At 39.8% G+C, this 17,500-nt stretch overlaps 1 protein-coding gene across 1 annotated transcript in view; it reads left to right on the forward strand.

Moving 5' to 3' along the window:
• The window catches only part of LOC133623680 (N-lysine methyltransferase SMYD2-A-like), a 48,079-nt gene that overhangs the window by 21,650 nt on the left and 8,929 nt on the right, over window positions 1-17,500 (forward strand). The window contains exon 7 of the mRNA XM_061986969.2: window positions 8,245-8,347. Within this exon, the coding sequence (XP_061842953.2) occupies window positions 8,245-8,347 (103 nt within the window). The remainder of the gene's footprint in view (window positions 1-8,244; window positions 8,348-17,500) is intronic.

The following is a 17,500-nucleotide window of genomic DNA, read 5'->3' on the forward strand; positions in this document are numbered from 1 at the left end:
ATATATATATAGATAATATATATATATATATATATATATATATATATATATATATATATGGGCAGCACGGTGGCAGAGGGGTTAGTGCATCTGCCTCACAATACGAAGGTCCTGAGTAGTCTTGGATTCAATCCCGGGCTCGGGATCTTTCTGTGTGGAGTTTGCATGTCCTCCCCGTGACTGCGTGGGTTCCCTCCGGGTACTCCGGCTTCCTCCCACTTCCAAAGACATGCACCTGGGGATAGGTTGATTGGCAACACTAAAATTGGCCCTAGTGTGTGAATGTGAGTGTGAATGTTGTCTGTCTATCTGTGTTGGCCCTGCGATGAGGTGGCGACTTGTCCAGGGTGTACCCCGCCTTCCGCCCGATTGTAGCTGAGATAGGCTCCAGCGACCCCTGCGACCCCAAAGGGAATAAGCGGTAGAAAATGGATGGATGGATAAATCAGACAGAACAAAGAAAAACGTGCTCATAGCACTTAAGACAAAAAACAAAGGGGCTAGCGTGGGAGCTAGCAAGCAAAATGGCCTAGCGTGAAAACTAGCAGGTAAAGAGCAGGAAACAAACGTCGTCAATTGTTGCATCAAGCAAACTAGGAAGCCAGACCGAGTGAGGCCAGGGCAAAGACTAAATAGCCCTCTGATTAGCGCCCGGGCAACAGGTGCGCGTCCCGAACACTAACCAGAGGCAGGTGTGTGCAATCTACCGACATGGCAACTGAAAACAAACAAAATCAAAAAGTACTGAAAACCCAAGTGACTAGAAAACATAAACCAACTATGATCTGGCAGCGGATCATAACAATCTTCTTGTTATGGGACATTCATTGTCCGCTGTTGCCATTTCTAATATAAAGTAGTGTAAAGTTCTTACTTATATCTGTCAGTAAACTTGCCATGAAAGCGCTAAAACATACCGGTGTATTTGAGAGCTTTGCCTTCCGACTCAGCTCCTTCTTCACCACAACGGATCGATACAGCGTCCACATTACTGAAGACGCCGCACCGATCCGCCTGTCGATCTCACGATCCACTCTTCCCTCACTCGTGAACAAGACTCCGAGGTACTTGACTCCGCAGTATTAATTAACTAGAAAATTCCCGCTAAAAATTTTGACGGGCCTGGAACTGTGGCCGGGGGTCACTGGAAGCCGGCGTACTTTTAAGATGGTGCCGAGTGACAGAATCCATGAGTTTTAGGTATAACCGTACAAAATTAGCCACAGCGCTAGCCTAAAACATCAGCATCCTAACATTAAAATTAGAGATGTCCGATAATTGCTTTTTTGCCGATATCCGATATTCCGATATTGTCCGACTCTTAATTACCGATACCGATATATACAGTGGTGGAATTAACACATTATTATACCTAATTTTGTTGTGATGCCCCGCTGGATGCATTAAACAATGTAACAAGGTTTTCCAAAATAAATCAACTCAAGTTATGGGGAAAAAAAGTGCCAACATGGCACTGCCATATTTATTATTGAAGTCACAAAGTGCATTATTTTTTTTAACATGCCTCAAAACAGCAGCTTGGAATTTGGGACATGCTCTCCCTCAGAGATGCAAGCAGTCCTGCGGTGTGTTTACTTGTGTGTGATATGTGCGACACAAGCAGTCCTACGGCATGTTGACTTGTGTGTGATATCATGTGCGATACAAGCAGTCCTGCGGCGTGTTTACTTGTGTGCAATATCATGTGCGACACAAGCAGTCCTGCTAAGTGTTTCTTGCGTGTGATATCATGTGCGATACAAGCAGTCCTGCAGAGTTTTTACTTGCGTGTGATATCATGTGCGATACAAGCAGTCCTGCGCCGTGGTTACTTGTGTGTGATATAATTTGTGGTACTAGCAGTCCTGAGGCGTGTTTACTTGTGTGTCTTATCATGTGCGATACAAGCAGTCCTGCGGCATGTTTACTTGTGTGTGATATCATGTGCGATAGAAGCAGTCCTGCGGCATGTTTACTTGTGTGTGATATCATGTGCGATACAAGCAGTCCTGCAGCATGTGTACTTGTGTGTGATATCATGTGCAATACAAGCATCCCTGCAGCATATTAACTTGTGTGTGATATCATGTGCGATACAAACTGTCCTGAGGTGTGTTTACTTGTGTGTGATATCATGTGTGATACAAGCAGTCCTGCAGAGTGTTTCCTTGTGTGTGATATGTGCGATACAAGCTGTCCTGCGGCGTGTTTACTTGTGTGTGATATCAAGTACGATACAAGCAGTCCTGCGGCGTGTTGACTTGTGTGTGATATCATGCGCGATACAAGCAGTCCTGCGGCATGTTTACTTGTGTGTGATATCATGCGCGATACAAGCAGTCCTGCGGCATGTTTACTTGTGTGTGATATCATGCGCGATACAAGCAGTCCTGCGGCATGTTTACTTGTGTGTGATATCATGTGCGATACAAACAGTCCTGAGGCGTGTTTAAATGTGTGTGTTATCATGTGCGATACAAGCAGTCCTGCAGCGTGTTTACTTGTGTAAATCTTGACAGCCAGTTAACATCTACATCTTAATCCTAATATTCAGGTCACGACATGTAAATAGAGTATATTTGGCGCTTTTTGGATGTTTGTTTACAGGGTTTTATAGCGTACTCCTATTATATGCATTGTTAGCCACCTCGTATTTGCCATAGTTTTATAAGATTGCATAGAAAAAGAAAAGTGCACTTCCCCTTTAAGGGGACTGCAACATGCACAGTAAGAGGTTGGACAATGCAAAAAGTCAGTGTTCAAAAACAAGAAAAAAAAATTGGAGGTATTTTATTTGAAATAAGCAAAATTATCTGCCAATAGAACAAGAAAATTTGGCTTGTCAAGACTTTCCAAAACAAGTCAAATGAGCTAACCTCAATGAACCCAAAAATACCTTAAAATAAGTATATTCTCACTAATAACAAGTGCATTTTTCTTGGTAGACAAAAAAAGAGACCTTTTTGCTCAATATGAAGTGGGCGGGGTTGAGGTGGGGTCGGGGGGTAAGGGGTAGCGGGGGGTGTATATTGTAGCGTCCCGGAAGAGTTAGTGCTGCAAGGGGTTCTGGGTACCGTATTTTTTGGACTATAAGTCGCAGTTTTTTTCATAGTTTGGTGCGACTTATACTCAGCAGCGACTTATGTGTGCAATGATTAACACATTAGCGTAAAATATCAAATAATATTATTGATCTCATTCACGTAAGAGACTAGACGTATAAGATTTCATGGGATTTAGCGATTAGGAGTGACAGATTGTTTGGTAAACGTATAGCATGTTCTATATGTTATAGTTATTTGAATGACTCTTACCATAATATGTTACGTTAACATACCAGTTGGTTATTTATGCCTCATATAACGTACACTTATTTGGCCTGTTGTTCACTATTCTTGATTTATCTTAAATTGCCTTTCAAATGTCTATTCTTGGTGTTGGCTTTTATCAAATACATTTCCCCACAAAATGCGACTTATACTCCAGTGCGACTTATATATGTTTTTTTCCTTCTTTATTGTGCATTTTCGGCCGGTGCGACTTATACTCCGAAAAATAGGGTATTTGTTCTGTTGTGTTTATGTTGTGTAACGGTGCGGATGTTCTCCCGAAATGTGTTTGTCATTCTTGTTTGGTGTGGGTTCAAAGTGTGGCGCATATTTGTAACAGTGTTAAAGTTGTTTATACGGCCACCCTCAGTGTGACCTGTATGGCTGTTGACCAAGTATGTGTTGTATTCACTTGTGTGTGTGAAAAGCCGTAGATATTATGTGACTGGGCCGGCACGCAAAGGCAGTGCCTTTAAGGTTTATTGGGGCTCTGTACTTCTCCCTACGTCCGTGTACACAGCGGCGTTTTAAAAAGTCATACATTTTACTTTTTGAAACCGATACCGATAATTTTGAAACCGATACCGATAATTTCCAATATTACATTTTAAAGCATTTATCGGCATCTCTAATTAAAATGCTAACACTTAGCATGAGTGCTAACGTTGGCATGCTAACCATAGGCATCTTGTAAGTAGACGCAGCATCGCGCGCTACTACCTACTGGCGCTGACGGGACGCGGGGCCGCCATCTTGGAGTGGTGATCCGCTCCACTCAGTGCAATTCATTTGGCAGGAGCAATGAACTGTCAGCGCAATTAATTCATCTTACCTCACTGAATACCACTGATTTTCACACACTTTTTTTGTCATACGTGTAGCTATGATAAAGGACACAAGTTTTATTATTCATAGTTTGCTTAACAGTAATAGAATATTCTTATATGCTATAAGTGACCAGACGTCCGAGAACAAAACTGGGAATATAATCCCAGAAAAGGGGGAGAAAAACAGTCAGCTATTTTTAATTTGAAGAAACAATATGATTAGATTATATATACATGTGTATATCCTACATAAACAATGTATGAATACATTTAGGGATGTCCGATTATATCGGACTGCCGATATTATCGGCCAATAAATGCTTTAAAATGTAATATCGGAAATTATCGGTATCTGTTTCAAAATGATCGGTATCGGTTTCAAAATGTAAAATGTATGACTTTTTAAAACACCGCTGTGTACACGGACGTAGGGAGAAGTACAGAGCGCCAATAAACCTTAAAGGCACTGCCTTTGCGTGCCGGCCCAGTCACATAATATCTACGGCTTTTCACACACACAAGTTAGTGCAAGGCATACTTGGTCAACAGCCATACAGGTCACACTGAGGGTGGCCGTATAAACAACTTTAACACTGTTGCAAATATGCGCCACACTGTGAACCCACACCAAACAAGAATGACAAACATTTCGGGAGAACATCCGCACCGTAACACAACATAAGCACAACAGAACAAATACCCAGAACCCCTTGCAGCACTAACTCTTTCGGGACGCTACAATATACACCCCCGCTACGCCCAACCCACCCCCGCCCACCTCAACCATGCCCCGCCCACCTCAACCTCCTCATGCTGTCTGAGGGAGAGCATGTCCCAAATTCCAAGCTGCTGTTTTGAGGCATGTTAAAAAAAATAATGCACTTTGTGACTTCAATAATAAATATGGCAGTGCCATGTTGGCATTTTTTTCCATAACTTCAGTTGATTTATTTTGGAAAACCTTGTTACATTGTTTAATGCATCCAGCGGGGCATCACAACAAAATTAGGCATAATAATGTGTTAATTCCACGACTGTATATATCGGTATCGGTTGATATCGGAATTGGTAATTAAGAGTTGGACAATATCGGAATATCGGCAAAAAAGCCATTATCGGACATCTCTAAATACATTAGATATCTATGTATCTTAGGGACCTATAGACTGTAGTTTATTCTGTCTTGACACTTTATATTGATATTTTCTATTACATTCTTCCCTTAAATGATCATGTTTACAGTCATTGTTTTATATGTGTTTTTTATGTATGTCGCGTTGGATAAAAGCGTCTGCCAAATACTTCAACATAAACATAAATAAACACCTGAAAGTCTTTATATCAGCTAAAACCACCAATCTGTTTCTCTGGATTCAGAATAAAAGCAAATTCTGTCTACAATGTTAGTATTTGAATATTGTTACTTGAAGACTTATTCCTGGTTACAATTATACTGTTAAGAAAGTATTGTCTTATACTTTGCCTAAAATGAGAATGCATCATAATCAGGGGCGGCTGGTGAATTTTGTTTTAGGTGGGGCTGAAAGTTTGTAAAGCAAACCCCTGTAGGGGGGTCATCCTCCCCCAGAAGATTTCTTTGTGACTTTCACATACAAATGAAGCATTCTGGTGCATTCTGACAAAATAATGTAATTAATTTCATTGACAAGCAATTATATTATGGTCATACTCTTGTTTGCTAGCGGCTACGATTTCAGTACTATTGAAGATGTTTGCTCCTTCTCAACTCTGTGGTAATATTCTTTTCACAAAATACTAGGGATGTCCCGATCCGATATTTGGATCGGATCGGCCGCCGATATTTGCCAAAAAATGCGTATCGGCAAGGCATGGGGAAATGCCGATCCAGATCCAGTTAAAAAAAAAACTCCGCTTCGTGTTTTCCAACGCACCGATTTAAATAATACATTCCACTTTTCTGCTGCTCCCTAATTTCCGTTCCGCATTCTCCAGCACACCTTCAACACATCCACAGGTCTGTGGATTCTCACGCAGTTGCTTTTAGCTGCTGGCATTACACGACAGGCTCTTCTCACTCTTTCCTGTGTCTCCCTCTCACAGACAGCAAGTGCACCTTCTTACATACGTCACATACTGTCACGACACACGTCACATACTGTCACGTCATACGTCACATACGTATACGTCCTCCCCGAGCAGAGAGGTAGCAGCATGGCTAACGTTAGCTGTGATGCTAGCGCAGCCGTGTGACCAACGTTCTCTCTAAGGTGGGCGCCTGTGCAATTACGCACCGCTCAAACGTCCTCTGCGCATAGCAATTATATGCCACGCACAAAATCAAATAAAAAAATAAGCGCATAACAATTTTCGACACACGGACACGACAGAGAAAGTTTTCGTCATCATTGTTCAAATATTATAACGTCTGTCGAGACGCTTATCTCCATTCGGTGCCACACGTCCACACCATCAAAATGCAGAGGCAAACATTTCCACATCAACACCGTATGAAAAAAATAGTGATTTTTTTAGTTGTGATTTCCTTCTCTGCATGAAAGTTTAAAAGTAGCATATATTAATGCAGTATGAAGAAGAATGTTTTAATGTAGACATGCAAGCCTTGAAAGAACATTTTGAAAATCAAGACTACATTTCCTGCAAATGGGTGCATTTCTACCCTATATTTTAACTTTAGATTTATTCTCATATCAAACTCTTTTGGCTGTCTTTTTGACACTTACATCCGGCGCCCCCCTCCACACCCTGGATTATAAATAATGTAAATAATTCAATGTGATTATCTTGTGTGATGACTGTATTATGATGATAGTATATATCTGATAGTATATATCTGTATCATGAATCAATTTAAGTGGACCCCGACTTAAACAAGTTGAAAAACTTATTGGGGTGTTACCATTTAGTGGTCAATTGTACGGAATATGTACTTCACTGTGCAACCTACTAATAAAAGTCTCAATCAATCAATCAAAACACATAGAATCATCATACTGCTGTGATTATATGCATCAAGTGTTCATTCAAGGCTGAGGCAAAATATCGAGATATATATCGTGTATCGCAATATGGCCTTAAAATATCGCAATATTAAAAAAAGGCCTTATCGCCCAGCCCTAGTTTCAATGATGCCATTTCTGTTTGTCATGTATAATTTTGTCTATTTTGTGTTTATCCTTGAATAAACAGGTCAGTTTCTTGTTACCAACCATTGTGTATTATTCAAACTCCCCTAATTCAGCTGGCTAGTTGTTATCAAGAGTACTAAAACCCTTTTCAACATGATTCTGACAACTAAGTAGGCTAAATAACTTTAAACTTTAATACATGCTCGGATAGGCCAGTATCGGTATCGGTCAGTATCGGTATCGGATCGGAAGTGCAAAAACCTGGATCGGGACATCCCTACAAAATACAACCAATAGTACGTTAATGTTCAATCTCCCTTGTGAAAAGTAATCCCCCGATCCCTATTTTCAACAGTCCGCTCATTTGAGCAGGAAAACGCTGGAACACCATCTTTGTTTTCTACCTGTCAACTGTCAGTTTAGGCTGCTCGCCGGCTCCTCGTCACCACTTCAAGATGGCGGCCCAATTTCTCGCGTCACAGCAGCCAATGCTGCGTCTACTCATAAGATGTCTATGATGCTAACGTAAGACGAAGGGACAATAACATTTTGTTTACTTTGAGCAGGCGAAATGGTTTAAGTGTGAACTAAACAACAAACTTAAGAGAATAAATACCTCAAACTAAAAGGAAAATATCGCGGAGCACTGTGTTCGTTCCTGTTTCACAAAATGTGACGTAGTACAATGGAACCCTACCAACTGGTCTTATTGTGACCTAAATGAGAAAACAAGCTTAAGCCATTAAAAAAGTAAAAACAAAAAAAATGAGGTATATCATATTTAGGTGTAATTTAACTTTTCTCCACTAGGTAAAGCAACTACAATCGTCACCCATGCATGCATGTAAATGTCTGGTGAGGTACATGGTGGTCATCTGCCCACCAGGCAGACGATGGTGTCGTTGTGCAGCCGTACCTAATGAAGTGTCTGATTTTTTTCTTGTGTGTGTGTGTCCGCAGCCTGGCGCTAATAAACCACAGCTGTCTCCCCAGTGTCATCGTCACTTATAACGGGACTTGGGCGGAGGTCCGAGCGGTGACAGACATGAAGCCCGGAGATGAAGTGAGGAAAAGTGGCAGCTTCCACATATTCAACATGTCTGCCACTAAATGCATTTGGAAAAGACATACAGTATAGAGTACAGTACACAGCGCTGTAGTTTTTAGATGAATTTAGTTTTAAACTACTTCTTAGTTATCAATCAAGGTCAAAGTTTATTTATATAGCCCTTAATCACAAGTGTCTCAAAGGGCTGCACAAGCCACGATGACATCCTCGGCTCAGATCCCACGTTATCTTATTATTTTAAATATAAATATAAATATTATTTAACCTCTAAAGGCCTTAGTGGCCACATGCGTGGACAGCTCCTTTTAGCTCTTATTTCCAAAATTGTGTACACTACTGAATTGGGGTCTTATGGCCACTTATGTGGACACTAGAGATGCGCGGATAGGCAATTTATTTCATCCGCAACCGCGTCAGAAAGTCGTCAACCATCCGCCATCCACCCGATGTAACGTTTGATCAGAACTGCACCCGCCCGCCATCCGCCCGTTGTTATATATCTAATATTAATAAAAAAAAAAAAAAAGGGTGAAAACTACGCGAATTGCACCTTGTGCAGACAAGATTTTTCGATCGGACACGGAGGAATTAGCGATGTAAAAGACCACGTTGGGACAAAAAAACACAAGTCTAATGCCGTTGCTAGCGATACAAGTGGAAAACTTTCAACGTTTTTCGTCGCCCAAACAGATTCTTTGGATGTGATGAATGCCGAAGTTTTATTTACGGAGGCAATAATTGAGCATGGACTTCCAATCGCACTGGCTGATCACATGGGACAGTTAATAATGTAATGCAACCTTTAAAAATCATTACGCGGTGATCGCGATCCCAAAAATAAACTTTTCTTGCATGATAATGTCCAGAAAAATTCGCTTTATATTACTATAGAGTCCTTTTAACGAATGAGTTTGATGGTTTATCACAAACCTTAAATGAAAGAAGTCCTTTGTTCTCCTGCACCATGCATGCGCTTTGGCCTTGCTTCGTGTTTGGTGCGCAATCCTGTCGGCTGTATTTCACAGCACGACATACTGTTAAAAGTGTTTATACTATTTATACTTTCAATTAACAAATTGAAGTCTTGTGAAAGGTTGACAGGATAACTGGCATTAACTGTCAAAATAATTTCAAACTATTGAAGTTAGCTTACAGAATAAACATGTCAATCAACCCATATGATTTTTGCTGTAATATTTTTGTTTTGAAAAGTCACTGTGACTGATAGAAAAGTGATGGTTTTAGCAACATTTTAACCTGTCTGAATGCTAATAATCATTTTGCGTCGGGGGGCGAAGCCCTGAACCCGCCACCAGGACTTTGTCCTGGACCTACCGGGGCCTGCGGCCCCTGGACCCTGGCTACTAGGTTTTTCTGATTTAAAAGTTGGCAGGTATGGTGAGGTTATAAAGCTTTTGCCTGTTAAAGAAAGGAGACTGATCCAATGCAGCACAGACTTGCGCGTGCCACGCTGTCACGACCCAGACGCACACCAGTGCGCAATCATATGGGAGCCGCGCTGAGCGCACCTCCAAGCGCATCTCGCTGCCGGCGACGGCCGGGTATGGGCCCACGCTCCAGCGCCATCCATTTTCAGGGCTAGTTGATTCGGCAGGTGGGTTGTTACACACTCCTTAGCGGGTTCCGACTTCCATGGCCACCGTCCTGCTCTCTATATCAACCAGGGTGAGCCCCACCCCTTTCGTGAGCGCACTGCGCGCGGAGTGACCCCTGTTACGCGCCCCCGGCAACAGGGGTGGCGGGCAGGTAAGCTGCGCGGGCGGAGCGCGCGGAGTGACCCATGTTCCGAGCCACGGGGTTGGCGGGCAGGTAAGCTGCTTACCTGCTGCGCGTGACGCCGGCTGCGGCGAAAGCGGACGAGGCGGGGTGTCGGTGCGGTGGGCGCGGTGGTGACCCTGGACGTGCGTCGGGCCCTTCTCGCGGATCGCCTCAGCTACGGCTCCCGGTGGGGCCCTCTCGGGGGAAGGGGCCTCGGTCCCGGACCCCGGCGAGGCGTCCCTTCTCCGCTCCGTAAAAGTGTCCATCTCTTTTCTTTTCTTTTTTTTCTGTTGTGGCATATGCAGCAGGTGCCTGCTCGTTTTTCGTATGTGGGTAACAACATTTAACTATGTATATATATTTCCCAATTGGTTTAACTGCCACCCGCAAAAAAAAAACAAAAAAAAATCTAATTAATCCGCCCGACCCGACCCGCGCGCGGATAAAATCTTATTTTTTTTTATTTCATCCGCCCGATCCGCGGATAATCCGCGGACCCCGCGGTTGTGTCCGCAAACCGCGCATCTCTAGTGGACACGTATACTGCCATCTGGTGGTGTCAGAAGAGTATAACATACAATGGAATTTGGGAAAAAAATGTGTAAAAATAAGAATTAGCATGTCACTAAACATGAAGTACACATTTGTGCACATATGGACTAAGTACACCATATTAAAAGATGATTTTTAGTTTTTATTCTAATTAGGGTCCAATAAGCCCAAATAGCAAAGATAAATAAAAAAAAGCATGTAAACAAACAGCTTGGGCCTTAAGAGGTTAACCCAGGGCCACCCCTTCTTATATGTAGATCATACGCTGTGTGTCGGGGCCACAGATCCATTTTGTGTGAAGAAAAGCATGTAAAATGTCAGTTAAAGACTGACAAAGCGTTTCATTTGAAATTTACCGCAAATGTATTCCTAGCCGCTTCCTGCTCCGTCAATGATAAAACTATAATGGCAAATTAAACTTTTGTTGTTTGTGCTTGTCTTGAAAGACGGTACTGAATTCCAATCCCAGTAAAAGTTGGAGTTAGGAAGGTCTGTAAATGTATCTTTTATTGATGTTAAAATTGTTCAATAATCTTTTGTTGTGAAAAATAATGTATTCCTGTGAATGTGTTTTAGTCTAAAAATTGCATCAAATTAAATTGAAGTTTGATTAAAAAAATTTAAAAAAATCGTTATGAATAAAATGTCATATCTTCAATGATATGACCATTATTTAAATGATATATAATTAGGGCCCGCATGGCCCATTGCATAAGGACTCCCAAAGGGAGTCCTTATGCAATGGGACATAAGGACCTATTGAATTTGTAAGGTTTTATTATTATTATACCGGCCGCCTCTTTGAGCTGTAATTTGACCCACTTAACATGCTTCAAAACTCACCATATTTGACCCACACATCAGGACCTGTGAAAATTGCCTTTTAATAAAAAAAACGAACCCCAAAACTCAAAATTGCGCTTTAGCGCCCCCTAGGAAAAAAAAAACTAGACTGCCTGTAACTCTCACTAGAAAGGTCGGAGAGACATGAAAAAAATACCTCTATGTAGGTCTGACTTAGACCTACATTTCACAATTGTACATTGTTGGGCAAAAATCAACAGGAAGTTGGCTATTCCCCCTTCAAGACAAAAATGTACTAAAAACAGTCACTTTTGCCTCTTTGAGCTGTAATTTGACCCCCTTAACATGCTTCAAAACTCACCAAACTGAACGCACACATCAGGACTGGCAAAAATTGCGATCTAATAAAAAAACCTAACCCCAAATCTCCAAATTGCGCTCTACCGCAATTTTTGAATAAAACGCAGAAAAAAACTGCTCCTCGGAAGAAAAAAATGACAAAACTGCCTGTAACTCCCACTGGGAAGGTCGGAGAGACATGAAACAAAAACCTTTATGTAGGTCTCACTTAGAACTGCATTTCATAAATTGACAACCCCCAGCAAAAATCAACAGGAAGTTTGCTATTCCCCCTTCAAAACAAATTTTTTGTAAAAACCGGTCACCTTTCTTCAAACATTATCTCCTCTGAGCGCGTTTGTTGTTTCAGCTTCAAACTAACACAGGAGAGAGATTGAACCCTTCTGATTAAAAGTTGGCGAAAGAGTTTTGATACCTGCTCCGGTTTTGATTTTATGACCCTTCAAATAACCGCTGCGCTGCTGTTTTTTTAAGATGGCTGCTTAAAAGCAGGAAGCACCAGCGTGCCCACACAATGCAGACTAGGTAGGTACACTAGACAAAAGTATTGGGACACTTATGACTATCACTGGACAAAAGTATTGGGACACTTAAGCCGAAAACTGGACAAAAGTATTGGGACACTTGGGACTACAACTTGACAAAAGTATTGGGACACTTACGACTAAAAGTAGACAACAGTATTGGGAAACTTAGGACTACCACTGGACAAAAGTATTGGGACACTTACACTGGACAAAAGTATTGGGACACTTGGGACTAAAACTTGACAAACGTATTGGGACACTTAGGACTAGCACCTGCCAAATACGCGGGCCCGACCAATGCTGCTTGCAGCTTTAATTCTATATGTATTGATTAGACCAGGGGTAGGGAACCTATGGCTCGCGAGCCAGATGTGGCTCTTTTGATGACTGCATCTGGCTCTCAGATAAATCTTGAGCTGACATTGCTTAACACGATAAGTAATGAATAATTCACATTGGAAATCACAGTGTTAAAAATAACGTTCAAAATATAAAACATTCTCATGAATTTTAATCCATCCATCCGTTTTCTTCCGCACCTGTTCAAAGTTGTGGGTGGCTCAGCCAATCCCAATGTTGGTCTTACTTAAAAATGCACGCATTTAGTTGAATTCAGTGTTAAAAAATGTTATACGGCTCTCACGGAAATACATTTTAAAATATTTGGCTTTCATGGCTCTCTCAGACAAAAAGGTTCCCGACCCCTGGATTAGACTATATAAAATAAATGACTTAAACATAAAAAAAAAGTCCTAATAATTGCAGTATCAACTCCTTTTACTTGTTTAACTATATGTTTACTATAATTTGTTAACATCAAATAAAACATTTTTTTTTTTTACATAAATGTAAATTATCTTTATTGTAATAAAAGGTAACTTTATTTAGGCTAATTGCATTGGTCATTTACCTTGAATGTTGAATAGGTTTAATAAAATGTGTTTACATTTGTTGAATCTTAATACTATGCAATAAAAAATACAGATAAAACATTTTTATTCTAAGAAACTTATTTATTGTAATGTTGGTTATATTCTTTTTACACTTGCGTTAAAATTAGGAACGTGTTTGCGATGCTGCAAAATGATGTACTTGAATAATTTATGTAGAGAAATTACATTATTGTATTTCAAACATGCGTACAGTTACAATATGGTACACTACATTATTGCAGTTTCCCATTACAACATGTCCGAAAAGGAGTAGGAAGAAGTTAATTATTTTATTGTTTATTTAAGCCAGTGGTTCTCAAACTTTTTTTGTCATCCCCCACTTTGGACAAGGGGGAGTTTTCAAGCCCCACCTGCCCCCATAGCCCCAACAGAGCGCTAATGCCAAGCTTTAACATTTTCAAATTTATTGAACATCAAGTTGTATACATTCAAACTCAATAACATAAAATAACATCAAGTTCAATAATAAATAAAATAACTGTGCAGCTGTGGTATAACTTGCATCAAGTTCAATAATAAATAAAATAACTTCCATCAAGTTCAATAATAAATCAAAGAAAAATGTTATAACTTGCATCAAGTTCAATAATAAATCAAAAAAAGTGTTATAACTTGCATCAAGTTCAATAATAAATCAAAAAAGGGTTATAACTTGCATCAAGTTCAATAATAAATCAAAAAAAGTGTTATAACTTGCATCACGTTCAATAATAAATAAAAAAAAATGTTATAACTTGCATCAAGTTCAATAATAAATCAAATAAAAGTGTTATAACTTGCATCAAGTTCAATAATAAATCAAAAAAAGTGTTATAACTTGCATCAATGATGTTCAATAATAAATAAAAAAAAGTGTTATAACTTGCATCAAGTTCAATAATAAATCAAATAAAAGTGTTATAACTTGCATCAAGTTCAATAATAAATCAAATAAAAGTGTTATAACTTGCATCAAGTTCAATAATAAATCAAATAAAAGTGTTATAACTTGCATCAAGTTCAATAATAAATCAAATAACTTGCATCAAGTTCAATAATAAATCAAAAAAAGTGTTATAACTTGCATCAAGTTCAATAATAAATCAAAAATGTGTTATAACTTATACTTCCCGGTGAATGACACAGTGTGTGCCCGTCAGATTTTTGTTTCTCTGCAGGCGCTGGCTCTGGCTCGACGACCTTTGAGGTGCGAGTCACAAATGTATATATTTGTGTAATTGTGGTCCACACATTAGCCTGCTTCCCATCCACGCGAAAGTTTGTTCCGCTTAGCCCCGCCCCCATTAGTTACTGTTGTTATGTCTGTCAAACTTTCGCTCCTACCGAGAAATTTAAAGCCTACAGTAAAAATAAGTACCGGTAATTTCCATTTATTTATATAGCGGATTTCATAGACAGAATCACAAAGTGATTTACAGTGTGTATAGAAAATGAAAGCATAGTAAAAAAAATAATCTAAGAATATAATAATTAAAAAAAATTTTTTTAAGTGAAATTTCCTCCTGTTCCTCGCGCCCCACCTGTCATGTCTCTATTCCCCACCAGTGGGGCGCGCCCCACACTTTGAGAAACGCTGATTTAAGCCCACACCTTTTCCCTTACATCATTTTTAACACATTTTTTTTTTACTTCCTGCGCTTAATCTGCAACACAAACATTAAATTACCAGTGGAGTTCTCATGGATAAAAAGTTGTTCATAAGTTATGGTTCAGATGATTAAAATTGACATGTTTTTCGATAAGGTTCAAGATGGATTCTTCTTAAACTGGATCATATTATCAGAATAGAATGTAAAAAAAACGCTCTTTAAACAAACAAGGGCTAATTTATTCGACGATTGACTGCTTCTTCCTCCTCCTTTTCAGACATGTTGTAATGAGATACTGTGATGTACCACATCGCAACTGTCTTCATGTTCCAAATAAGCCGACGCCACAACCGCCGTGACTCAAAAAGCTACTTAAAAATAGCTCGTACAAGTTCTCAATGTGTTATGGTGGCCACGGTTTGACCCCGGAACCGATTATTTCTATTTCTAGGACTTCCGATGAGCAACATAGTTGTGGGCGGGTGAGCCCGGAGGTTCCGTCAGTGGTTATTTTCGGACTTAAACTTGAAACGAAGTGTTTATCAGTGCCTGGCAGACATTTATAAATATGTCCGTGAATTGAATGTGAGTGCGTTCTGGAGCAGTGTTTTTCAACCACTGTGCCGCGGCCGTGAGAGATTATTTAATTTCACCTAATTGAGTTAAAATATTTATTGCAAACCAGTAATTATAATCCGCAAATGTGCCGTTGTTGAGTGTCTGTGCTGTCTAGAGCTCGGCAGAGTAACCATGTAATACTCTTCCATATCAGTAGGTGGCAGCAGGTAGCTAATTGCTTTGTAGATGTCGGGAACACGGTTAGTCGTGATCACAATATGCAGATGACAGCGGGAGGCAGAGTGCAGGTAAAAAGGTGTCTAATGCTTAAACCAAAAATAAACAAAAAGCATTGCAGCTCACACTGCAAAAACTTAAATCTAAGTAAGATGAAATATCTCAAATAAGGGTGATATTTGCTTATTTTTTGTCTGATAAGATCATTCTTCTCACTAAGCAGATTGTATGTTAGAGTGTTTTACTTGTTTTAAGGGTTTTGGTCCTAAATTATCTCAGTAAGATATTACAGATGTTATGACCTATATTGAGTAAAACATGCTTGAAGCTAGAATATCAAGTGTTGCAAAGCTGTGTCATCAACACTCACAAGTATAAAACTACTTTTTAAAGTAATAATTTCTTACTTCAAACAAAAAAAAAAATCATGATGCCGAGCGCATATCATTATGTCAAGATAAAGGCACTAGCGTTTGCTTAATTTAAGAATATTTTTCAACATATTGAGCAAAAAGGTCTCTTTTTTTCTTCTATCAAGAAAAGTGCACTTGTTATTAGTGAGAATATACTTATTTTAAGCTATTTTTGGGTTCATTGAGGTTAGCTAATTAGGGACCGCAATGTCCCTTTGGGACAGAGGACCCTATTGTATTTTGTGCGTTTTATTATTATTCCGCCGCCTCTTTGAGCTGTAATTTGACCCCCTTAACATGCTTCAAAACTCACCATATTTGACACACACATCAGGACTTTCAAAAATTGCTATCTAATAAAAAAAACAAAAAACCCCAAAACTCAAAATTGCGCTCTAGCGCCCCCTAGGTAAAAACACAGACAAAACGGCTTGTAACTTCCGGTAGCAATGTCGTAGAGACATGAAACAAAAGCCTCTATGTCGGTCTGACTTAGACCTAGATTTCATACATTAACATCTTTCAGCAAGATACAACAGGAAGTTGGCAATTCCCCCTTCAAAACAAAAGTTTCGTAAAAACAGTCACTTTTGCCACTTTGAGCTGTAATTTGACCCCCTTAACATGCTTCAAAACTCACCAAACTGGACACACACATCAGGACTGGCAAAAATTGCGATCTAATAAAAAAAAAACCAACCCCAAAACTCAAAATTACGCTCTAGCACCCCCTAGGAAGAAAACACAGACACAACTGCTCCTAGGAAAAAAACTCAGACAAAACGGCCTGTAACTTCCAGTAGGAATGTCTTAGAGGCATGAAACAAAAACCTCCATGTAGGTATCACTTAGACCTACATTTTATATATTGACAACCCCCAGCAAAAATCAACAGGAAGTTTGCTATTCCCCCTTCAAACCAAAAGTTTTGTAAAAACCGGTCACCTTTTTTTCAAACATTATCTCCTCTGAGCGCGTTTGTCGTGTCGGCTTCAAACTAGCACAGGTGAGAGATTGAACCCTTCTGATTATAAGGTGACCAAAGAGTTTTAATTACTGTTTCGGTTTGGATTTTATGTGCCGTCAATGTCGGTCCCGTCCATCGCTGCTTGCAGCTTTAATTTTACTTAGTCTTAACAAGCCAAATTTTCTTGTTCTATTGGCAGATAATTTTGCTTAGTTCAAGTAAAATACCCCTCATTTTTGTATTTTTTTCCCCTTGTTTTTGAACACTGACTTTTTGCAGTGTAGGGATGGCTATGCAGAACGAAACTAAAACTGAACTGGCTGCAAAGTAAACAAAAACAGAATGCTGGACGACAGCAAAGACTTACAGCGTGTGTAGCAGACGGCGTCCACAAAGTACATCCGTACA

Source organism: Nerophis lumbriciformis, linkage group LG26, assembly GCF_033978685.3.
Source record: "Nerophis lumbriciformis linkage group LG26, RoL_Nlum_v2.1, whole genome shotgun sequence".
NCBI lineage: Eukaryota > Metazoa > Chordata > Actinopteri > Syngnathiformes > Syngnathidae > Nerophis > Nerophis lumbriciformis.